Source organism: Heptranchias perlo, chromosome 40, assembly GCF_035084215.1.
Source record: "Heptranchias perlo isolate sHepPer1 chromosome 40, sHepPer1.hap1, whole genome shotgun sequence".
In the NCBI taxonomy this organism is placed as follows: Eukaryota; Metazoa; Chordata; class Chondrichthyes; order Hexanchiformes; family Hexanchidae; genus Heptranchias; species Heptranchias perlo.
Genome location: NC_090364.1, coordinates 1,520,174 through 1,545,817, shown reverse-complemented (window position 1 = coordinate 1,545,817; position 25,644 = coordinate 1,520,174). Strand labels below are relative to the sequence as shown.

Genomic DNA, 25,644 nt, shown 5'->3' with positions numbered 1-25,644 from the left:
TTGTTGTGTCTCGTGTTTCCAACTCCCCATCACTCGATTACAATAAAGTGAGCTGAGGTTACTCAGCTCAGCTCCTCAGATCCTTCGAAAAATATGGAAGTGCCTTCGGGGAGGAGAGAAAATTGGACAGAAAAAGACACAGCATCAGGGGTGGATATTTCGAGGGGAGTCATTTTGAGTGAACAAGGGACCGAGCAGCTCAGCACTGACAGGCTGTCCTGTACCGCATGAAACAGGCCTCAAATACAAAGCAGGAATCATGCAGCCCATCTCTTTAGTCCCCACATCCAACTCTCTTTAAATAACAACAGTGCAGCCACAAGCTGGGTTTAAATGGAGTTGTTTTTAATTACTTCATGAACCTTTGAGAAACTGAGAGCTTCACTCTGCACACGAAGAAATGATTGTGCACTGTTACAACCTACTCTGACAGTGTATAATAACACCGCAGAATTTACAATAACTTTCTCTTGTATAGGCTGCACCCCAGCAACTGGGACTACTCGGACTGAGGCGGTAATGGATTCCAGCTAGTCTACTAGAAGTTCTCTTTCCTCCTCACTTTTCCCATCCTTTGCCACCAGGTTGCTGCGGTAGTTTGAGTCCGACTAGCTGTGCCACTTCACCGGTTGGCCGTTCTCTCTTGCCGTGATACTCCTGGTGCAGTGCCTGGTGCTGCCGTACACTCTGCAGGAGGCACCTGTAGGTGGAGGCCTGGTGATACAATTCCTGCTGCGCACGGCACAGCTTCTCACTGGTAACCTGCAACAAGTCAGAGTGGGCAGCACATCAGTAACATGTGGAAAGTTCTCATCGCAGACAGTCCATGCAAATTTCACCTCACATAATAAAAACTGAAGCCCGTCATTTGCAATGAGAGAGAGTTCCCACCAACAGGACATGCCTGTTAGCCAAATTCACTTAAAAAAATTGGAACAAAAAGAAAGGCCAATCCAATCTGCAATTGACCAGAATAAGGCACAGCACTTAAAGGGACAGGCCAGCTGCACCTTGGCAGCAAAATACGACACACCTTAGCAGCAGAAAACTACACGGTGTAATGCTCCCGTCCGCTCTCCTTACGCCTCTGTGAAGTGCCTTGGGACTTATATAAATGCAACTTGCTGCTGCCCTTACAAAACTACACATCCCCAGCTTCACATCTTGTTGGAGCAAAATCCTGAAGCTCCCCCCAGGCTGATCAGCCTGTCATTCGGTGTCACACTCCGCGGAAACTCCTGTCACATTTGAAAAGTGTAAAAAAGAAAGTCACTTCCTGCTGGTTTCTTCTGACTTTGGCGAGGACAGGACGGGTCTCTGATACATAAGGAACAGGAGAAGGCCATTCAGCCCCTCCAGCCTGATCCACTATTCAATTAGATCATGGCTGATCTCTACTTCAACTCCATTTACCTGCCTTTGCTCCATACCCCTCGATACCCTTACCCAACAAAAATCTATTGATCTGTCTTGAAAGCTCCAATTGACCCCCAGCATCCACAGCCTTTTAGGGGAGAGAATTCCAGATTGCCACAACCCTTTTTGTGAAGAAGTGCTTCCTGATTTCACTCCTAAATGGTCTAGCTCTAATTTTAAGATTGTGACCCCTCGTTCTTGTTTCCCCCACCAGGGGATTTTGTTTCTCTGTATCTATCCTACTGAACCCTTTTAACATCTTAAACACCTCAATCAAATCACCTCTCAATCTCCTATATGCAAAGGAATACAAGCCAAGTTTATTCAACCAGTCCTCAATATGCAATCCTTTTAGCCCAGGTATCATTCTGGTGAATCTGCACCGCCATCAAGACCAATATATCCTTCCTGAGATGTGGTGCCCAGGATTGAATGCAGTCTCCAGATGCGGTCTAACCAGAGCTCTGCACAACCTGAACAGAACTTCCATTGCTTCGTATTCCAGCCCCCTTGAAAGAAAAGGAAGAAGTTCCATTTCTACAGAACCTTTCATAACCTCAGGATGTCCCAAAGCCATTTGCAGCCAATGAAATGCAGTCATTGTTGTAATGAAGGAAACGCAGCAGCCAATTTGCGCACAGCAAGATCCCACAAACAGCAATATGATAATGAGCAGACTATTGACCCTGAGGTCTCCAGCGCTCGTCCAATGGCGGCCGTGGGATCTTCTCCATCCACCCAGAGGGCAGGCGTTAATTCACCGCCCACTTTTACTGACCTCGGTGCTGATTGGCTGATCGCGCCGTCAATCAATACAATACCCGCCTTATTTTCCCCATTTCCTCTCGTAATTGGTCGAACGGTGAATCAATCACGGACACAAGCCCCGCCTCCCGCCCTATTTCATTTCACCTGGTTTTTCCGGAACTGCTCCGTTATATATTTATAGGCGGCGGATTCCCGGTAAATCCCGCCCGGGCCCGGGCTCAGGCTCCTCAACTCCTTCAAAATCCCCCTCAGGAGCCGCGCCGCCATCTTCAAACAGCGCTTGGAAACGGACCCGATCAATCGAACCCAGATCGCCAGACCGGACAAATCCATCAGGGCAGCGAATGGAGCGCGGAGCGCGGATCAGGTGCGGTGCCTTTCCTCGCCACCGGGCGGCGCTGTAATCAGCAGCCGCTAAACTCCCTCCTGAACCCCCCTCACCCCCTCCACTCCCTCCTGAACCCCCCTCACCCCCTCCACTCCCTCCTGAACCCCCCTCACCCCCTCCACTCCCTCCTGAACCCCCCTCACCCCCTCCACTCCCTCCTGAACCCCCCTCACCCCCTCCACTCCCTCCTGAACCCCCCTCACCCCCTCCACTCCCTCCTGAACCCCCCTCACCCCCTCCACTCCCTCCTGAACCCCCCTCACCCCCTCCACTCCCTCCTGAACCCCCCTCACCCCCTCCACTCCCTCCTGAACCCCCCTCACCCCCTCCACTCCCTCCTGAACCCCCCTCACCCCCTCCACTCCCTCCTGAACCCCCCTCACCCCCTCCACTCCCTCCTGAACCCCCCTCACCCCCTCCACTCCCTCCTGAACCCCCCTCACCCCCTCCACTCCCTCCTGAACCCCCCTCACCCCCTCCACTCCCTCCTGAACCCCCCTCACCCCCTCCACCCCCTCCTGAACCCCCCTCACCCCCTCCACCCCCTCCTGAACCCCCCTCACCCCCTCCACTCCCTCCTGAACCCCCCTCACCCCCTCCACTCCCTCCTGAACCCCCCTCACCCCCTCCACTCCCTCCTGAACCCCCCTCACCCCCTCCACTCCCTCCTGAACCCCCCTCACCCCCTCCACTCCCTCCTGAACCCCCCTCACCCCCTCCACTCTCTCCTGAACCCCCCTCACCCCCTCCACTCCCTCCTGAACCCCCCTCACCCCCTCCACTCCCTCCTGAACCCCCCTCACCCCCTCCACTCCCTCCTGAACCCCCCTCACCCCCTCCACTCCCTCCTGAACCCCCCTCCACTCCCTCCTGAACCCCCCTCACCCCCTCCACTCCCTCCTGAACCCCCCTCACCCCCTCCACTCCCTCCTGAACCCCCTCACCCCCTCACCCCCTCCTGAACCCCCCTCACCCCCTCCTGAACCCCCCTCACCCCCTCCACTCCCTCCTGAACCCCCCTCACCCCCTCCACTCCCTCCTGAACCCCCCTCACCCCCTCCACTCCCTCCTGAACCCCCCTCACACCCTCCACTCCCTCCTGAACCCCCCTCACACCCTCCACTCCCTCCTGAACCCCCCTCACCCCCTCCACTCCCTCCTGAACCCCCCTCACCCCCTCCACTCCCTCCTGAACCCCCCTCACCCCCTCCACTCCCTCCTGAACCCCCCTCACCCCCTCCACTCCCTCCTGAACCCCCCTCACCACCTCCACTCCCTCCTGAACCCCCCTCCACTCCCTCCTGAATCCCCCTCACCCCCTCCTGAACCCCCCTCACCCCTCCACCCCCTCCTGAACTCCCCTCACCCCCTCCACTCCCTCCTGAACCCCCCTCACCGCCTCCACTCCCTCCTGAACCCCCCTCACCCCCTCCACTCCCTCCTGAACCCCCCTCACCCCCTCAACTCCCTCCTGAACCCCCCTCACCCCCTCAACTCCCTCCTGAACCCCCCTCACCCCCTCAACTCCCTCCTGAACCCCCCTCACCCCCTCAACTCCCTCCTGAACCCCCCTCACCCCCTCCACTCCCTCCTGAACCCCCCTCACCCCCTCCACTCCCTCCTGAACCCCCCTCCCAAACACCCCTCACCCCCTCCACAACCCCCCTTCACCCCCTCCACAACCCCCCTTCACCCCCTCCACAACCCCCCTTTACCCCCTCCACAACCCCCCCTTCACCCCCTCCACAACCCCCCTTCACCCCCTCCACAACCCCCCTTCACCCCCTCCACAACCCCCCTTCACCCCCTCCACAACCCCCCTTCACCCCCTCCACTCCCTCCTGAACCCCCCTCACCCCCTCCACTCCCTCCTGAACCCCCCTCCACAACCCCCCCTCACCCCCTCCACAACCCCCCCTCACCCCCTCCACAACCCCCCCTCACCCCCTCCACAACCCCCCCTCACCCCCTCCACAACCCCCCCTCACCCCCTCCTGAACCCCCCTCACCCCCTCCTGAACCCACCTCACCCCCTCCTGAACCCACCTCACCCCCTCCTGAACCCCCCTCACCCCCTCCACCCCCTCCTGAACCCCCCTCACCCCCTCCACCCCCTCCTGAACCCCCCTCAACCCCTCCACCCCCTCCTGAACCCCCCTCACCCCCTCCACTCCCTCCTGAACCCCCCTCACCCCCTCCACTCCCTCCTCCACTCCCTCCTGAACCCCCCTCCCAAACACCCCTCACCCCCTCCACAACCCCCCTCCACCCCCTCCACAACCCCCCTCCACCACCCCCCTCACCCCCTCCTGAACCCCACTCACCCCCTCCACCCCCTCCTGAACCCCCCTCCCAAACACCCCTCCACCCCCTCCACAACCCCCCTCCACCCTCTCCACAACCCCCCTCACCCCCTCCTGAACCCCCCTCACCCCCTCCACTCCCTCCTGAACCCCCCTACCCCCTCCACTCCCTCCTGAACCCCCTCACCCCCTCCACTCCCTCCTGAACACCCCTCACCCCCTCCACTCCCTCCTGAACCCCCCTCACCCCCTCCTGAACCCCCCTCACCCCCTCCACTCCCTCCTGAACCCCCCTTACCCCCTCCACTCCCTCCTGAACCCCCCTCACCGCCTCCACTCCCTCCTGAACCCCCCTCCACTCCCTCCTGAACCCCCCTCACCCCCTCCACTCCCTCCTGAACCCCCCTCACCCCCTCCACTCCCTCCTGAACCCCCCTCACCCCCTCCACTCCCTCCTGAACCCCCCTCACCCCCTCCACTCCCTCCTGAACCCCCCTCCCAAACACCCCTCACCCCCTCCACAACCCCCCTTCACCCCCTCCACAACCCCCCTTCACCCCCTCCACAACCCCCCTTCACCCCCTCCACAACCCCCCTTCACCCCCTCCACAACCCCCCTTCACCCCCTCCACAACCCCCCTTCACCCCCTCCACAACCCCCCTTCACCCCCTCCACAACCCCCCTTCACCCCCTCCACTCCCTCCTGAACCCCCCTCACCCCCTCCACTCCCTCCTGAACCCCCCTCCACAACCCCCCCTCACCCCCTCCACAACCCCCCCTCACCCCCTCCTGAACCCCCCCTCACCCCCTCCTGAACCCCCCCTCACCCCCTCCTGAACCCCCCCTCACCCCCTCCTGAACCCCCCCTCACCCCCTCCTGAACCCCCCTCACCCCCTCCTGAACCCCCCCTCACCCCCTCCTGAACCCCCCCTCACCCCCTCCTGAACCCCCCCTCACCCCCTCCTGAACCCCCCCTCCACCCCCTCCTGAACCCCCCCTCCACCCCCTCCTGAACCCCCCCTCCACCCCCTCCTGAACCCCCCTCAACCCCTCCACCCCCTCCACAACCCCCCTACCCCCTCCACTCCCTCCTGAACCCCCTCACCCCCTCCACTCCCTCCTGAACACCCCTCACCCCCTCCACTCCCTCCTGAACCCCCCTCACCCCCTCCTGAACCCCCCTCACCCCCTCCTGAACCCCCCTCACCCCCTCCTGGACCCCCCTCACCCCCTCCACTCCCTCCTGAACCCCCCTTACCCCCTCCACTCCCTCCTGAACCCCCCTCACCGCCTCCACTCCCTCCTGAACCCCCCTCACCCCCTCCACTCCCTCCTGAACCCCCCTCACCCCCTCCACTCCCTCCTGAACCCCCCTCACCCCCTCCACTCCCTCCTGAACCCCCCTCACCCCCTCCACTCCCTCCTGAACCCCCCTCACCCCCTCCACTCCCTCCTGAACCCCCCTCCCAAACACCCCTCACCCCCTCCACAACCCCCCTTCACCCCCTCCACAACCCCCCTTCACCCCCTCCACAACCCCCCTTCACCCCCTCCACAACCCCCCTTCACCCCCTCCACTCCCCCCCTTCACCCCCTCCACAACCCCCCTTCACCCCCTCCACAACCCCCCTTCACCCCCTCCACTCCCTCCTGAACCCCCCTCACCCCCTCCACTCCCTCCTGAACCCCCCTCCACAACCCCCCCTCACCCCCTCCACAACCCCCCCTCACCCCCTCCTGAACCCCCCCTCACCCCCTCCTGAACCCCCCCCTCACCCCCTCCTGAACCCCCCCCTCACCCCCTCCTGAACCCCCCCTCACCCCCTCCTGAACCCCCCCTCACCCCCTCCTGAACCCCCCCTCACCCCCTCCTGAACCCCCCCTCACCCCCTCCTGAACCCCCCCTCACCCCCTCCTGAACCCCCCCTCACCCCCTCCTGAACCCCCCTCACCCCCTCCTGAACCCCCCCCTCACCCCCTCCTGAACCCCCCCTCACCCCCTCCTGAACCCCCCCTCCACCCCCTCCTGAACCCCCCCTCCACCCCCTCCTGAACCCCCCTCAACCCCCTCCTGAACCCCCCTCAACCCCTCCACCCCCTCCACAACCCCCCTCCACCCCCTCCACAACCCCCCTCCACCCCCTCCACAACCCCCCTCCACCCCCTCCACAACCCCCCTCACCCCCTCCTGAACCCCCCTCACCCCCTCCACCCCCTCCACCCCCTCCACAACCCCCCTCCACCCCCTCCACAACCCCCCTCCACCCCCTCCTGAACCCCCCTCACCCCCTCCACTCCCTCCTGAACCCCCCTACCCCCTCCTGAACCCTCCTCACCCCCTCCTGAACCCCCCTCACCCCCTCCTGAACCCCCCTCACCCCCTCCTGAACCCCCCTCACCCCCTCCTGAACCCCCCCTCACCCCCTCCTGAACCCCCCTCACCCCCTCCTGAACCCCCCTCACCCCCTCCTGAACCCCCCTCCACCCCCTCCACAACCCCCCTCACCCCCTCCTGAACCCCCCTCACCCTCTCCACCCCCTCCACAACCCCCCTCCACCCCTCCACCCCCTCCTGAACCCCCCTCACCCCCTCCTGAACCCCCCTCACCCCCTCCACTCCCTCCTGAACCCCCCTACCCCCTCCACTCCCTCCTGAACCCCCCTCACCCCCTCCACTCCCTCCTGAACCCCCCTCACCCCCTCCATTCCCTCCTGAGACCCCCTCCACTCCCTCCTGAACCCCCCCCCCTGAACCCCCCTCATCCCCTCCACTCCCTCCTGAACCCCCCTCCCAAACACCCCTCACCCCCTCCACCACCCCCCCTCCTGAACCCCCCTTCACCCCCTCCACAACCCCCCCTCCACTCCCTCCTGAACCCCCTCCCAAACACCCCTCACCCCCTCCCAAACACCCCTCACCCCCTCCCAAACACCCCCTTCACCCCCTCCTGAACCCCCTTCACCCCCTCCTGAACCCCCTTCACCCCCTCCTGAACACCCCCTCCTGAACCCCCTTCACCCCCTCCTGAACCCCCTTCACCCCCTCCTGAACCCCAAACACCCCCTCCACTCCCTCCTGAACCCCCCTACCCCCTCCACTCCCTCCTGAACCCCCCTCACCCCCTCCACAACCCCCCCTCCACCCCCTCCTGAACCCCCCTCCCAAACACCCCTCACCCCCTCCAGAACCCCCCTCCACCCCCTCCTGAACACCCCTTCGCCCCCTCCTGAACCCCCTCACCCCCTCCTGAACACTTTTGGTCCCTTTGCCCCCCTCCTGAACCCCATGTCCTTTCATCCCCCTCCTGAACCCCTGTCCCTTCAGCCCCAAACCCTCCGTCCCTTCATCCCCCTCCTGAACCCCTGTCCATTTACCCCCTCCTGATGCCCCCCCTGTCCCTTCGGCCCCTAACCCTCCATCCCCCCACTCAGCTGCTGTACAGTACCAGCATTCTCAGGTTTAATTTCATACTTCCAACATTCATGGCTTCTCTTTTTATCTCCTGGAAGCTGCTTCATTTTATATTAGATGTCATTGCTTTTAACTTCTGTGCCGTTTTGATTCAGGAGATTTTCACTGAATTCAACTTTCATTGAGACTGTTGTTGAAACGAAGTCTGAGTTCCCCTCGCCCTGACCTGGTGATTCCGCTGCCCTGCTCTCACATAGCTCTGGTCACCAAGAGCTTCCTCTATTTTCAGGTAAAACGTTGGCTCATGGGCCAGGACTGGGTGGATAACAATTGCTTGTGGCAATCGCTCTCCTCTCTTTCCAGTGTTTGCTGTAGTGTACTGATTGGTTAAGTTAAGGATACAGATAGAGCAGGTGTCACTGCCACTGAGAAAGTTCCATCAGGCCAGACTTCAAGCACTTTCTAACAGCAGAGAAACTCAGCACATTGGTTTTAGCACATCAGATTTTTAGTCTACTAGTTTTAATCAGCACTACCTGTCAGCCGAGGCTCAGTGGTAGCACTCTCCCCTCTGAGTCAGAGGTTGTGGGTTCAAGGCTCACTTCACAGATATTGAGCCCATAATCTAGACTGACACTCCCAGTGTAACACTGAAGGAGTGCTGCACTGGCAGAGGCATCGTTTTCTAGACAAGATGTTAAACTGAGGTCTGCCCTCTCAGGTGGACGTGAAAAATCCCATGGCACTATTTGAAAAAGAGCAGGAGAGTTGTCCCCAATGTCCTGGCCAATATTTATCCCTCAATCAACATCACTAAAACAGATTATCTGGTCATTTAACTCATCACTGTTTGTGGGAGCTTGCTGGGCACAAATTAGCTGCCGTAAATTGGTTTCCTGCATCACAACAGCAACTACACTTCAAATATTTCATTGGCTGCGAAGCACTTTGGGACATGCTAAGGTCATGAAAGGTGCTTTATAAATGAAAGTTCTTTCTATCTCACCAAACTTCCAACTTTTCTGTCTGGTGGGGGTTTATTATTTAACACTGAAACCCAGGACAGCTACAGGAAAAAGTAACCCAGCATAATGTGAAATGAAGCCCAGTGTCAGTGCAGCTGAAGTGGTATTTCAAACTTTAAAGTACTAGTTTGAATTATAGCCATCACTGTTCCCAAGTCCAAAACAGGATAGGGTCAAGGGTGGGGTGGGGTGGGATCTGAGGTCAAATTCTGAGGTTTGCTTTGCTTTTGAAAGTTAATTGAAAACCTGAATACCACCACCCTATCGTGAGGCACGGGGGTAAATGGAAAAATGTACATTAAAACCAGACCGTTGGTTTCTGGATGGCAGTTTACAAATTTTCAGACACCTCAATCAAAAATCAGAGTTGCTAAAATTGAACGTTCAATTTTGGAACTCGGGAGTGGGGGGGGGGGGGGGGGGGGGTGCCATTTTTGTTTGTCCTCTGACACCCACTGCACACGTCACCTCCCTCCATCCCAGAGAGAATGGCTGCAATGGAAATAAAACTATCCTCACATTTGACCTAGGATTTCTGTGATGCTAAATGTGTGAAACACACAGCACATTCTTCCTGTCCAAATTTGGATTCTGTCTAATGAGAACATTTTGGGTTGTATAACAGTAGGGTGAAGTACTGGTGGTTACAATTCTGTTGCTGGTACAGGACTAATTTGTGGTGATGAATATCTCTTGCATGAAACCTGTTGGCTTAAGTTCATTTTTTCTTGTAATGTTCCTTGGTAAAGTGGTACTTACAAATTACACCGGTAGTGTGGTGTGCCAGGTAAAACTTGGGAGGTTGGAAAGGAATTGGCCCAAAGCACTGGGAACAAGTTAAACCGTGATATCAGGAAATGTAGTGAGTGGTGGGGCACTCTCCTCGGCCCCTCTTGTTTTTAAATCAGCCTGGATTCAGAAACAATGCAAGTTGGCCAAACTTACTAATGATGGGTGGGCAGTAGGTTCTGATGAAAAGCCAGGGAATTGCAGAAGTACCCAGGCCATATTTGCAAGTGGGCAGAACCATGGCAGATGAAATTCAATACAGATTAAGTGGAAGGAATTGGAAGAAAAAAAATGAGGGAAATAGCTATTAAGGAATAATGTTGAACTAACTACGGTAGAGGTTGAGAGATCTGGGAGTGATAGAATTGAACACATCCAGACACCCCCGAGCAGTAATTAAAGCAAACAGAATGCTGAGCGATATTGCTAAACCAAGGGCAGGTCTGACCTCAGTGCGCTGAAGCCGCATGGTGCTCTGGTTAGACGGCAACTAAGTCATTGAGGTAGAGGCCTTGGAAGTGATGCAGAGAAGGATCACAGTTTATCTTTAGTGTCAAAGAACTGAGTTATGAGGAAAGGTTGGAAAAAGTCAGTGTTGAAAGGAGGTGAATGAAAGAGGATATATATAATGCTAGCTGAAATTGAAAAAGTTAATCTGGAGCACTATTTCAAGTTAAAACAATGCTACAGAACAAGGAAACACAGGTAGAAACTGGGAAAAGTTCAACTCCAATGTCAGAAAGCACTTCTTCTCACAAAGTCATTAATATTTGGAACGGTCTCCTAGGAGGTAAACACTCGAATTATTAAAGAAGCAGTTAGATGCTGTGATGTGGGAATTGTGAATTTGTACAGAAGGATGGAATAGATGGGCTGAATCTTTGTGATACCCCTCACAGGAGAATAGCCTAACATTCACCATCTAGATTGCATATAAAAAATGGGCACTTAGGTGAGGTACTAAAGGGTTTGATGGAACCCAGCAAGTCACTATGTTCAGGAGGAGGGGTGGAGACCAATACTCGGTATGCAATTAACAGAATGGATTATATAAACAATTCTACATCCGCTTCATTGTTATGTGATCCCTTCAATTAGATTTCGTGTTCATAATCACCTGTAAAGACCTATTTCCCTTCTCCAAAACACACCCAGTTCCACCGCACTGAGAACCTTGTGAATCACTCCCTGCCAACCTTTCTGAACGTACCTGTCTTTAAAGCTCACCTATTGGCATTTTGGGAGTAAATAAATTCAGTATTTCAGATTTTAAAACAAGTGTTTAATCAGCTGGCTGCAGGGTTTACTGCAAACTAGAAGGTCCCAGGTTCAACTCCTGGACTGTGCCAAGTTATGAGGGCAGGGGTTTGGGGGGAGAAAGAAGAAAGGCAGTCTGCCTCAGTGCCTGTGGGTTAGGAGGGGATAAAACCAATTAATGGTCCCACTCATTAGTGACCTCCTCCAGCCCCATGTGCCAGCACACACCCTGCATTGTTCAAACGCCGGACTCCTTTGTATCTCCTCAGCCTCCATTCTCCCTTTTGGCAGCACAAGCTTACATGTCTATCCTAAACTCTGGAACACTCCCTAAACCCTCCCCCACCTATAAAAACCTCCTCAAAATCTACCTCGCCCCTAATTCTTCTGATATGAATACTCTGCATTTCTTTCCCTTTCTGTAAGGCAACTTATGTTTATTACCTTAAGGTCACTAAATAAACGTTCGGTGGTGATGGGGTGTGAGCAGCTGCCTGTATTATTGCAGGTGGATATGCTGTACATCTGTAACACTGCAGGCTGCTGCCCAGCTACACACAGCCATCCATTGGCTGCAACGGGAGATACTGTTCCACTGAAAGTTTTGGCACAACTGAAAATGTTTGGTTTTCAGAACGAACAAGGGATTCCACAGATAGCAACTTCATTTCTTATCCAGTGATTAGAACAAATCAAGTAACAATCCATCCCACACACAAACACATGCGGAGTCTGACTGTGTTCTCACCATTTTTGTTTTATTTTAAAAACAGTGCTTTATTACTGTTAGGAAGGGATTCCCCCTCCTTCGAGTTTATAAAAGCCAGCAACAAGATCAATAATTTATACATGGGAAGTAATACAAAATGAATAATAGTCCATGTCCTATCTACTTAACATTCATGATTATATCTAATTATAACCCAATGAATACTGCTCGGTGATGAAGCTACTATACGATATACCATACCTTCCAGGGAAACGTTCACAAAACAAGGCGGATCGGGGTAAGGACAGTGTTGATACTAGTTTTCTAGGAAGGTTAAATACCACCTGCGCAAGGTTTTTAAATTCTGTTTAGTGTTTTCTCCTATTTTATTCCCTTTCCAATGCCTGCACCACAGCACAATTTCTAATTCCCCCCATCCACCAAGCCTCTGCTCTCTGAGCTGGAAGAGCAGATCCCCTCCTTGGCTCCCCGATGGTCAGCAGAATCTTTCAGTTGTGGAGGTTTGTGATCGTGTAGAGTGAACTGTATTACAAGTAAATGGAAAGAAATAAATGTTGTTTAAAAAAGGCTGAAGGATAAAATGATTCAAGCATCAGCATCAGCCATGCCACTGTGGTAACACCTCCTACTCACTAACACCCAACAGTGAGAGTTTCCTATTCCAGTAGGGATACAGCCACAGGCTACACACGGGCACCCTCCGAAACAGGAATCAAGGGATATGGGGATCGGGCGGGAAGGTGGAGTTGAGGTTGAAGATCAGCCATGATCTGATTGAATGTCGGAGCAGGCTCGAGGGGCCGTATGGCCCATTCCTGCTCCTATTTCTTATGTTCTTATAAAACACCACACACACAAACAAACACAAAACAAAACAAATAAAACAAAATAAAACTAGTCAGTCCCATAGAACCGGACTTGTTGGATGGGGCTGTTGGACTTTTACCAACGCAGTAAGCTGCTGACTGGATACACATAGCCAATTCCTGCTAGAAGCAAGACTTACTTTCTTTTTTAAAAAAAAGGGGAAAAAAACATTTACTCTAATCTGAAATTGTTCCCTCCAAAGATTCCGCCTATTCTAAAGCTGCCATTCGAGGCTCTTACAAAGCAAAAAAAAATCTGGGAAAGAGAATATTTGCTGTGAGAACATTAGCCTTGGGTTACTTGGTAGTCAGTGGAGTAGAGTGCAGCTGTAGTGCTAAGTTACTAAAATGTCTGCTGGTTATAATATAAAAGTGAATCTAAGTAAAAGAATGCGATTTGTAGTCGTAGGAATGAAAGTGATTATTGAACCTGGCGTCCAGCGGAACAGCACCTCCCACTAATACAAGCCATCTGTGGCTTCTACATTTTCCTTCTTCTATAGTAACATTTTAAATGCATGACTACACTAACAGGAGCGCTACTGGGAGTCGCAGCCAGCGACACGCCAAGTTCCCATTTTAAATTCCTTCCTCTGTGATGAGACGTTTCTGTGAATGTTTCCCCATTACAATGACAACTAAAATATTTTATATACAAAAAAAACATAATTGTCATACAGCGACAAACCACGCTTTGGCTTGCAAAACAATATCATAATTTAAGGGCGGCAGTGTGGTGTCTACAACTAGTGTCCCTTTTTCTTTAAACAAAGATTGATTTTTTTTAAATAGCTTACTAAGCCGGTGGAGTACATACCACGTTGCTGGGCACTGCATGATCAGAAGCTCTGGAAGCAACTGCACTTGTTCTAAACATGGAAGTGCGCTTCTCTTTCAATCCACATCTCCCAGTGCAGGGATATAAACGGGGCTTCCAAACAAAGTGCAGAGGCCCCGAGAATGGAACGGCCTGGGCCAGCCCTGAGCTCGCACAAAAAACAATTAGCCTCAGTCTGATCTGGAGCCTCAACGAGTGAATTTAACTCTCTCATACCTGCTCAACTTTTAACTTCTTTAAAAATTTTAACACTTCTGAAATGGCATCATGAATGCCTCTAAAATGTTTGCCAACGTAGTGTGGAATTCACGCCTTCCTACAAGATGTAACAGGGTGACTGACCAGCCCCCTCAAATCTCTGCTGGCAGCAAGCTTCCTATCCATCCCTCCAACTCACACCCCTGCTTTTCTTTTTACACCAGATTGGCAGGGCCAGGCCTATTTCTCTCTTTAGCCAGATGACCATTTTCTGTGCAGCATCTCCTTTGCTGGTTTTGGTACTCACCGAAAACAGAGGTAAATGAAACAAAGGCCACAATCAAAAAGGCAACAAAATCTGCACTGATGATCAGAGTTAACAAAATGTTTGATTTAAAAAGTCACAAGTTTTCAAACTGTATGTCTGCTGAATGTAAGGGTGTCAGCGAATCAGAGCAATACCCTAGGCCACATTAAAAAACATAGGGATACAACTGAATTGGGTAATGCGATTTGAGTAACCTTATGCTAGGACTGATGCAATTAAAATGCACACATTTAGTGCCAACACTTCTGGACTATATCTCAACTCCATGGCGTTAACTGACAGTGCAGTATAATACCAGCCCCACTGACACCAGGTTGGGTTGGGGGCAGGAGGGATACTAGCTGCATTTGGATTTGCTGAGCAAATCTATTGGAATCCTAATGCATTTAATCAATTATTTTAAAAGTACATTTGTTCAGGTCAAAGAAAGGATAAATGTACATCACTTGTGGGGGGGGCGGCGGTGTTGAGTCTGGAACAAATCATTAAAAGGAAAAACATAAGTTCAGGTTGCATCCACTTTGCAGTTGATTGTAAATGATTTTTTTGGCTGTTGCTGTTGTTTAGTCAGGTGCCAAAAGGCTCCATTTAGCAGGCTGACCGACTCTGAAAACGGTGAACAGAGGAAGCTGCTGCTCTCCTCACTACAAAAACAAAGCACAACACAAAACTGCCTCCATTAACTCACACGTGGGCCATTTCTATCTTCCACCCCCCCCTCCCCGTTCTGCACTGACCCCCATTCAGTGGTGAAATTCTATGCCCTTCCCATAGCCACCAGGTTTCTTGGTACCTACAATCCTTCGTTGCTGCTGTTCACATATGCAGTACTCGGGACCAGCTTCCAATGGGCACCCAATTTCACTTTTGGCTTTCACTAACTTGTTTTTGTGACTAATTTTTTTTGTTTGTTTTTTCTTTTGTCTGATGAAGCTGATTTCATAAATGTCACTACACACACAAAGAAATGCACTTTTATACCACAGTTAAAAACTGTTTGCACAATCTTTGGAACAAAAAAATAATGAAGGCAGAAACGTAAGGAAAAAAAATACATGTTTAGAAGAACATAATGAGGTATAAAAAAGTAGGTCTCTCTCTCTCTCGTGTAATGATTTCCTCTCTTTCTCGTGTATTTTTTTTCGCGTTGAGTTGCTATAAAGTTCCACTACTTGTAATATTGCAACACCCAGGCCTTGGGAAGGGGTTGTTCCCATTGCAGGAGTTCACATCACTTTTAGTAGGGAGCGAAACGGCTGTATCCACCTCGGTATAAACTAGCCTGGAAAAGGAAAAGAACAATAAGTAAAGCAAAGTAAAAGCCTGAGATTTAATTTCTCTTTTCTCGTGAAGCCACTGACTGCAGCTTGCCCGACTGGCCATTATTCACATGTGAGCCTTGACAGTAAGTGTTGGCAGGCTATTTAACTGCAGGGACATCATGCTCAAGTCCAATCATGCTCTCACCTGACATCCATAAGTTAGACCGGTACTGGCAGCAGGAACTGATTTTGACCTGCCCAGCCCAGGGATGGGGAAGCCAACTGCAGCATCCCTTTAAATGCTTAACAGGATCAACTAATGCCGCACACACCAGAGATCAAACCTCAATTACTGACCGGATTAATTAACTCAGGAGCTACTGAATTAGGGAAATTTTGTCTATTTCGTACAATTCTGAATTAGGTAGAGTTAAAATGGAAGCTATCAAACCTACCAAATAAAGGGCAGAAGATAAAAGTTGTTGACTGTTCTGGAGATTAGTCAGGAAATGGACTTTGCTCTTGGTGAAAATTAAATTGTACATGGTCAAGGTAGCAAGAGATACTTAGCACCCAGACAATGGGTGAATGTTAGCATGCCATGGAATCACTCATGCTACAATGTCTTTGATTCTGGATATCTAATGTCAGTACTGGTTAATTCTTCCTCACTTTTTAGTTCTAGCAGGAGATTCGAACTCTGTGGATGAACTGAGATTTGCATTGGTCATTGTACAATGCATCTGGAAGGCCTCCCACAAGTCAAATTCAGACGCTCACAAACTATGTTCTAAAAAGGGTTTCTAACTCCTGATGGGCTGATTCCCATTTCACTGTTTTAACCGTTATGCAAATTCAGTACCTTGCTCTTTCATTTGACGTTTGCGTGTTAATGAACCAGTAAATAAATCTAATAGTTTTAGCCTGTACATAATGTCAGATTATTTTCTGCCTTCAGGACAGGCAGCAAAATGCAGTGGAGATTCGTGTGATTGCCGGTGAATAACTAGAGTTTGTTATTAAACCTGGGCAAGTCAACCCATGCATGGCATGTACAAGGGCACAGTTCTTGGTCTAAGGAGACTCAGTCTACTTAAGGAAACTGCCTTTGGCCGTGCACACAAAAGTCTTCAGAAAAAAGCCTGAACCGTAACAATATTTTCTGTTTACTTCTTTACTTAATTTTGTTTAAAAATGCATGGAGCATTGATGGAATCACAGGCGATGATTTATAGGAGTCTTGAAGTCCAAGATTGCAATGGAGCTGAACACCAGTGGCTCCACTCACAGTCTCAAATAGCCTCACAATTCCAACTGTGTACAGTTAATGCAGCTTCATCACAAATAGTTTTTAAACTCAAATCCAACATTCCCGTCGAGTTTACCTCTAATTAATGCTTAAACAGCAGCATTCAGAAAGAAGAAAGCAGAACCAGCGCCACAATGATTTAGTTAGTGACAGTGCCATCCAGCTTACCACTAATCAAAGCGCCCCAAATTTGACTCTCAATTAGTACTGAGTTGCCTGTTCTTAGCCAGGGAACTGATCAGATAGTTCAATTGTTCTCAGCACCTCTGGGGTACGGAAGGGAAAAGTAAATATAAAAAATCAGCCTGAATTCCTGCCCTTTATCACTTTCCAATGGCTCTTGCTGGAAAGTACATGTACAGATAGCAGGGGAAGGGCACAATCACAGTTGGCTACGATCCAATTGCCTGGTGGCACTCACCACCTACGCTCAGGGGAGTTACTGGAGGACGGCTGTGGCACTTGGCACTGCAGCTGAACATGAGCCAGTGCCTTCACAAGAGGAGGAAACTTATCCCAACTGGTGAATCCAGCCACACTGAATTATGTACAGGCAGCTTGGATTGATTGGACTTTTCCTGCAGCAGCTTTTTTGTTTTATTTGGGAAAATATATGAAGTTGAGCAGAACTGAAAAATATTTGAGAAAACTGAATTGGAAATGTGAAGCCTTTTGTGCATCTCAAGGCAGCAGACGCAGCACGCCTGCTAATCTTCACTTTTACAGCTTCACTTAAAGACATGTTTAGAAACCCTTTGCTGACCCCACCCAGCCAGCTCAGAGACAATCTTTCAGACAACTCCACCTATTTTTGTACCAAACACAATTTACTTTTCTCTCATTTCTGTCTGTTTTGAGAACTGGTTTCAATTGGTGATGACACAACTGTGGGGCAAGGAGCTTTGCAAATTAGGTAGACTGAACACAAAAATAAAACATGCAGTGTAAGTTCTCACTGCCACATGGCGCAAGGCTGATACCCAATAAATGGCTCTCTATTTGGGGTGGGTTGTGGGGGAAACGAGAAGGATTGAGAGAAGTACGCAGAGGTTAGAAGTCAGACTTCAAATCAATTCCAAACTTCAACGGCAGCTTTGTTGGGGGTGGGGCTGGGGAGGCAGAGCATTTTTTGGAAGCTCGAAACGGTTTGCACTCTGAATTTGTAAGTTTTTGCTACAACTGGTCTCATTGCACCTGGGTTAGAGAGAGGGAAACAATGATCGGACTGCTAATCACGAACCAGTGCCCCCGTGCATGTCGGGTGAGGACAGGATTAGACTGGGTTGTGATGCCTCCTTTGTTTGAATAGCCTCTCGATACTCACTGTCTAGGGTCATGTGTCAGTGGCCAGTGGGTGAAACATCAGAGGGTGACAGGTGACCGGGGAACCAGCACCTTCAGGAGAAGGGAGAGAAACTATTTTTTCCACCTACCTACACCAAAAGGAGACTGTAGGAGCTGTTCTATGCAGACGGACCAGCTGCACAGCAACAACGTAGGCAGAAAGCAATGGTGATTTACCAGACATCTTTCACTTTGTAGGTCCAAGAATTACCGCGTCCACAGGGACACCATGTACAAGCCCCCAGACAAAGAGGGGAAGAGCGTCCCCAATGCCGCTCTGATTCTGAAGGCCACCTGTGTGTGTGACTGCCTCAGGATGTGTGTAGAGCCCCAGTACGCAAACACCAAGTGCTGAGTTTCTACCTGTCCATGCTGGCCAAGCAGACACAGGACATCCCGTCCAGCTATATGAACCCCACTGTCCCAGATGGAGAAGTTCCTGAAGAGGAATCCCTTCGACCACAAGGGCGTCAGACAGTGGTCAACACGGAACATTCTGGAGGTCCTGCAGGGAAAGGAGGGGGTGAATCTGATTGGACAGTTCTCTGACCAGACGGTCGAAACCATTTGGCAGAACGTCTCATCGCTGGAACTGACCAACAGGCACCAGGATGTAGGTTGAATGGTGGTGAGAAGGGTCTCCCAGTGCGGTCTTTCCTGCACGCAGGGAATCTCAGCGCCACCCCGAGCTACCCTAGAGTCTGCGGCGGGGAGGAGACCGTCATCCACCTCCTGATGGACTGCCCCTTCGCGCAGGGGGTGTGGAGAGAGATGTGTTGGTATCTGTCCCGCTTCAACCCGATAGCTCGGTAACATAGGACGCTGCGCTCTACGGGCTGTTCCCCCGGACACACACCGAGACAGATATCAACCGCTGCTGTAAGACCATCAACTCGGTGAAGGACGCCCTTTGGTCCGCCCGAAACCTGCTGGTCTTCCAGCTGAAGGAGCTGTCCACGACCGAGTGTTGCCGACTGGCACATTCCAAGGTCCAGGAGTATGTGCTGTGGGACGCAATGAAGCGAGGTACGGCCTATGCAAAGGCTCTATGGGGAAAGGCCACCATGTAAGGCCATCCCACCTGGTATTGTACAGAATGTATTGAAAGGTATGTACTGTTTTTGAATTGTAATATTGGGATCAGAGTGTGTACGATCGTATTGTATTGTTTTGTTTTGAATTGTATTGCTTTGGAATTGAGATATTTACATCAAACTGTATGTATCCTTAAATTTTACGAAATAAAGTATATTTTGAAATATTAAATAAAAGACATGCAAATTAAAATTGTAGTGACCTCTGTAGTAATGCAGTTTAAAGTGTCTCCCACAATTCCTGACTTGAGTGATGCTGTTTTAAAAGATTTTGTGATCAAAGGGTTGGGGCAGAGGCTGACAGGCAACCTGCTCCTGGGCTTTTCACCCTGTTGCTCTTATCCCAGGTCAACACGTTCAGGAAGCAGGAACTGCCTCTCCTCAACTCAGGCTGGCTGATGTCAGGAGAAAATACATGAGAAACTTCAAGTAGGAAACCCACATCTCCCCAGCTTCTGCTGTGATACTTCAGGTGCACAGCATGCTGCATCACCAGCCTATTCCCTCTGCTCTGTTCATCAGCTCATGCTCAACAGAGAGACTTTAAATGAAGTCAATAAAGAAATCAATGAAGTACAACATAAAGAACTGATGAGTACGCCTGTAAAAAGTTCTCAGACCTGCCCTGTTTATTTATGGGGGGTGTGGAGAGAAACTGAAATAAACACTTTGTTCCAGACCACCTCATCAATCAGGAGTACAGAGATCCAATTGAATCTTGGAGTGATGCATTAACCTATCAGAAACTAATCAATCACTTTAATTGAACCCAGCGCCTGCACGTATGTTCCAGAGATTCGTTGATCAGATAGCCCCGAGTGGACATCAGCCACACAGATGTGGTGAAATTAAAACATTTCTCAGGCTCCCTGATAACACTAACTGGGTGTGTGTCTGGAGACAGATTCAATTAAGGAGGATGGATGGGGCCCAGGCAGCAGTCACATAAAATTTGAACGATTTCATACACTGATTGTTTATCAACTTCCTGCTTCCCAGAGAGTTCCAGACCAACAGCAGAAAGGTGGTGCTTTTATTAATCGAAAAGCAGCAATAATTTACTCAGCCTCGCGATTAAAATTTTTTTTAAAAAAATTCTCATTTTACTTTTAATTCTCTCTCTGTCTGCATAGCCTCGCCTGCCATATACAATCCCTGCAGAATGCAAGCAAGTGGGTCGTTCATATATCATCAGTATATGTATAAGCCACCCAAAAATATTCACCATCCTGCCCCTTTGAAGGAATCAACTCCACAATTCAACGTAGCACTGACCCACACAGGTCAGAAGATTCCAGGCTCGATCCCCAGTCTGTGTGAAGCCTGATCTCAGCCAAGGCAGCAGTTCAGCTGCTACAATTGGTTCAGGGCCGCTGGACCGGAAAGCGGGAGGAGAGAATTCAGCCAGGGCTCCCGTTCCTGATTGCTGTCCAGTGTTCCCCACGGGCAAGTGCATGTCTTGGCTATCAAGTGAGGGCAGAATCAGGCTCTGCTGTGATGCCCCCATAGCCAAATTTACTTGCCAGCACTCTTTATCTAGGTTTACACGTGGAGAATGGTACTGGAACTGTGCCCCAGCAACAGCCTCCAGCAGAAATCAGAAACATGCTACATGGGGGAAATGTGGAGGGGGAGAGAGAGAGAGAGAGAGAGAAACTACATCCCGCTAGCTCACAGCACAGCATGTCAGCGTATTAAAGTGTTGTGCCACCGGCATCTCAGGTACTGCACTAGTTTACTCTGGGTACAAGTAGCTCAGTGATTATGGTACAGGCTACCAACTCAGAGTTGAGAGTTCAAATCCCACCATGGCAAGTTGTGAAACTGAATTCACTGAATCCGCTAGCAGCGGGAAAGCTGTGGATTGTTGTAAAATCCCAAGTGGCTCACTAATGTCCTTAAGGGAAGGGAACCTGCAGTCCCTATACAGTCTGGCCCACGTGGGACTCAGGTCCCATACCACCATTCTGAGGGTGGAGATGGAAAGAGATCTGTGGGACTCCGGGTTTCTCTCCTCCCCACCCCCATTCATATTCTGCCTCTCTTGCATCTTTCCTACTTTACTGTTCTCACTACTTGTCGTGTTGTTGTAATTGTTTCATGTTTCAGTTCTTTAAGATGTACTCAGCTTTTTGTGCAGTATAGTTTAGTTGGATTATCATGTCTCAATTACTAACAATTACTAACTCCAAGCACTTCCTTGTATCCTACATCCCCCTATCCCTTCCAACACCGCTTATTTCTGTGTTTGCCTCTAGGAAAAACTCTCCCCCAGGTCACTTACAATTGCACTCTCAAAATCCCAACTGCTTAGTCTCTGGCCCTCCATTTGTCACATTGCTTCTGCAGCTGTCGATTTGCTGAACCACTCCATCACACTTCCACCTTTGATGCCCTTGCCCCCAGTAACACTGCCATTCTGGTGGTCCCCCTGGTATGTTCCCCAACTGTGCTTCCTCAAGTCCAAAAGATGCAGACTTCAGTATATTTAGTGCACAATTGGTTTAGCCATCCATCCATCAGCAGATCTGACTGCTCCACAACAAGTGCTATTGGGCTTCACGTTCCTCTGTTGAAACGTCCCACTACTCCGAGATCATTCTAGAGTGTGAAGATAATCCCCGGCTTCTTTTCTCCAATTCCAACTGTCCCCTTTAACCCCTTACCTTCAAAAAGTGTGAGGAGCGCATGGACTTCTTTGTCACCAAGGTTGAAGCAGCCTCTGTTGCTTCTTCCCCTTCCCCTTGTTCACCAGGCCAAACCTTCCCTCAGGCTCACCCTGCCCCTACATCTTTCTCTACTTTCTCTTCCATCTCCCCATAGGCCCTCTCCAAACTCATCTAATCCATGAGAGCTCACTACTGCTCCCTTGACCCACTCCCACTAAACTGCTGACCACCCAATCTCTTCCTGGCCCCCATGCTAGCTAATATTGTAAATGGTTCCTTCTCCTCAGGTACTGTCCACTCCCTTTCCAATCCACTGTCATCACCCCCCACTTCAAGAAGCCCACCCTTGACCCTTCTGTCCTTGCAAACTACCACCCCATCTCCTACCTCCCTATCCTATCCAAAGTCCCTGAACGTGTTATCACATCCCAAATCGGTGATCATCTTTCCCACAACTCCATAGAATCATAGGTTACAGCATGGAAGGAGGCCATTCGGCCCATCGAGTCTGTGCCAGCTCTATGCAAGAGCAATCCAGCAAGTACCACTCCCCTGCCCTTTCCCCATAGCACTGCAATTTTTTTTCCTTCAAGTACTTATCTAGTTCTCTTTTGAAAGCCACGGCTGAATCTGCCTCCACCACCCCCTCGGGCAGTGCATTCCAGATCCTAACCATTTGTTGCATAAGAAATTTTTTCCTCATGTCACCTTTGGTTCTTTTGTCAATCAGCTTAAATCTGTGTCCTCAGATTCTTGACCCTTCCGTCAATGGGAACAGTTTCTATCTATTCCGTCTAGACCCTTCATAATTTTAAATACCTCTATCAAATCTCCTCTCAATCTTCTCTGTTCCAAGGAGAACAACCCCAGCTTCTCCAGTCTATCCACGTAACTGAAGTCTCTCATCCCTGGAATCATTCTAGTAAATCTCTTCTGCATCCTCTCTAAGGCCTTCACATATTTCCTAAATTGCAGTGCCCAGAACTGACACAATACTCCAGTTGTGGTCGAACCAGTGTTTTATAAAGGTTTGTTATGACTTCCTTACTTTTGTACTCTGCCTCTATTTATTAAGTCCAGGATCCCGTATGCTTTTTTAATCGTTTTTTTCAACCTGCCCTGCCACTTTCAACGATTTGTGCACATATACCCCCAGATCTCTCCATTCCTGTACCCCTTTTAGAGTTGTGCCTCTAGTTTATATTGCCTCTCCTCGTTCTTCCTACCGAAATGTATCACTTTGCATTTTTCTGCTTTAAATTTCATCTGCCACGTGTCTGCCCATGCCACCAGCGTCTCTATATCCTCTTGAAGTCTATCACTATCCTCCTCGCTGTTTGCTACACTTCCAAGTTTTCTGTCATCTGCAAATTTGGAAATTGTGCCCTGTACACCCAAGTCCAAGTCATTAATATATATCAAGAAAAGCACTGGTCCTAGTACCGACCCCTGGGGAACACCACTGTACACCTCCTTCCAGTCTGAAAAACAACCGTTCACCACTACTCTCTGTTTCTTAGCCAATTTTGTATCCAAGTTGCTACTGACCCCTTTATTCCATGGGCTTCAATCTTGATGACAAAAGCCTATTATGTGGCACTTTATCGAATGCCTTTTGAAAGTCTATATATACCACATCAACCGCATTGCCCTCATCTACCCTCTCCGTTACCTCATCAAAAACTCTATCAAGTTAGTTAAACATGATTTGACTTTAACAAATCCGTGCTGGCTTTCCCTAATTAATCCACACTCGTCCATTTCTAATTCTGTCCCAGATTGTCATTTGAATCTCTCCAATCAGGTTTCTGCCCCCTGCCACAGCACTGAAATGGCCCTAATCAAAGTCAGACATGACGTCCTCTGTGACTGTGACCTTGGTGTATTATCCCTCCTTGATCTCTCTGCAGCTTTTGACATGGTTGACCACACCATCATCCTCCAATGCCTTTTCTCCGTTGTCCAGCTCAGAAGGACCGACCTCACTAGGTTCCACTCTTACCCATTCAATCATAGCCAAAGCATCTTCAGCAATAGCTTCTCTTCCTGCCGCTGCACTGCTGCCTCTGGAGCCCCCAAGTATCTATCGTTGCCCTCGCTTCATCCTCATTTACAAGCTGCCTCTTGGCGACATCTGAAGACATGCGGTGAACTTCCAGTTGTACGCAGACGACACCCAGATCTACCTCTCCATCACCTGTGTGTTGCAAGACTGCTTGTCCGACATCCAGTCAATTTCATTCAGTTAAGCATTGGGAGGACCGAAGCCTGCACTACAAACTCCGCAGACTTGCCACCGACTACACCCCTCTCCCCGCCCAGCTTCGGATTATACCGAACTGTTCACTGTTCGCAACCTTCGATTAGACTCGGAGCTGAGCTTCTGACCTATATTCTCTCCATCTCTGTAATATCGCCCTTCTCCACCCCACCTCAGTCCATCTGCTGCAGAAACCCTCATCCATGCCTTCGTCATTTCCAGACTTGACTGGTCTATTACACGTCTGTGAAGCATCTTGGATGTTTTTCTACATTAAAGTTGATAATAAATGAAATTTGTTGTAAAAAAAATGTAACACTGAATCTTAAAAATGTGTAAGAGTTCACTTACCACAGCGCTAACTCCATAGGTGGGAGCAGGAGCGAGTGTATGATATGGGTCTGCAGTGTAAACGCGCCCGTAGCTGCAAAAAGACATCAACAAATTCATTTGAAATATAAAAGCAGAAATGCATTACCTCTGTAGTATCAAACCATACAAACCAGCAAGATCCCAGGTCCCTTCCCTGTTTTGTGCTTATGTTACCTCTCATCAAGGAGCAGTGGTGAGGTATTCTACAATTGGTCTCAGCACTCTGGCTTGGCAGAGAAATTCAGGCAGGGTTTCTGCTCTTGACTACTATCCAGGAAGCTTGCTGGAAGGCGCTGATGCTGACTGAGGGTGAGATTAGACCCAGGTTTGTTGCCCCACAGTAGAAACACCTTCTGACAGACTATTCATGAGAATGGCCACTTATTGAGGTACCAGATAGCACAAATGCCTATTGAATTCAGCTCGAGACACCACAATCGGGAGAAAATTCTTCTCTCCCCCAAAAATAATCAGTCTGATCGAGCCACTGTTAGACTGGCTCATCCCTGTGAAAAGTGACCACCGTTCTTTGAATCTGGAGCACCTGCCACATACCATTAGGATTGAACCAATGTGCCAGTTCAGGCAAAGGGAAAATCATTTGAGACATTTTTACATCCATGATGCAATGACATTAAGACATCGTCCTCCCAAACCCGACCCTTCCCAAGCTGTATATGCCATGTGTACACTGCACAGTGAATCCAAGCAGATGGAGAGTCAGGTAACACAGTGAGGAACCCCTCCAAAAAAGAGCCAGTGAAGATGATACGGTGGGTTCTCACCAAGTGAAAGCTTCAAAGAATGAGATGACTCTCTGGATGGGTAATGTGTCTTCCTTCACATATCAAATCTCTACATATGACTGAAAAGTGAGCCTGTTCTAATTGACTGAGGGAGGCCCTTTAGCCCTACATTACTGCCTGCAGCCAGCACTGACCTGCTAAGCTGTAAATCATCCTCGACACAGACCCAAACAATGGTGCTTTGTAAAGTTACTTCAAGCAGTTGCT

At 50.4% G+C, this 25,644-nt stretch overlaps 2 protein-coding genes across 6 annotated transcripts in view; both read right to left on the bottom strand.

Moving 5' to 3' along the window:
* Window positions 1-324: 324 nt before the first annotated feature.
* On the bottom strand, window positions 325-2,494 carry fmc1 (formation of mitochondrial complex V assembly factor 1 homolog). The gene is made up of 2 exons (XM_067974298.1): window positions 2,329-2,494; window positions 325-762 (listed from the first exon to the last, which is right to left on the bottom strand). The coding sequence occupies exons 1-2, from the start codon at window positions 2,449-2,451 to the stop codon at window positions 559-561; spliced, it is 327 nt and encodes a 108-aa protein (XP_067830399.1). The 5' UTR covers window positions 2,452-2,494; the 3' UTR covers window positions 325-558.
* Window positions 2,495-12,098: 9,604 nt separating this feature from the next.
* Window positions 12,099-25,644, bottom strand: part of LOC137305457 (RNA binding protein fox-1 homolog 2-like) — a 246,542-nt gene continuing 232,996 nt past the window's right edge. For all 5 annotated transcript variants that reach the window (XM_067974292.1, XM_067974291.1, XM_067974295.1 and 2 more), the window contains 2 exons: window positions 24,611-24,683; window positions 12,099-15,603 (listed from right to left, as the gene is read on the bottom strand). In XM_067974292.1, the coding sequence (XP_067830393.1) occupies window positions 15,559-15,603; window positions 24,611-24,683 (118 nt within the window). In that variant the 3' untranslated portion in view covers window positions 12,099-15,558. The remainder of the gene's footprint in view (window positions 15,604-24,610; window positions 24,684-25,644) is intronic.

Coding starts and splice junctions, on each gene's coding strand:
- fmc1 (XM_067974298.1), bottom strand. CDS start 2,451: ATGGCGGCGCGGCTCCTGAGGGGGATTTTGAAGGAGTTGAGGAGCCTG. Junction 763..2,328: donor AGCAGTTCCGGAAAAACCAG/GTGAAATGAAAT, acceptor GACTTGTTGCAG/GTTACCAGTGAGAAGCTGTG.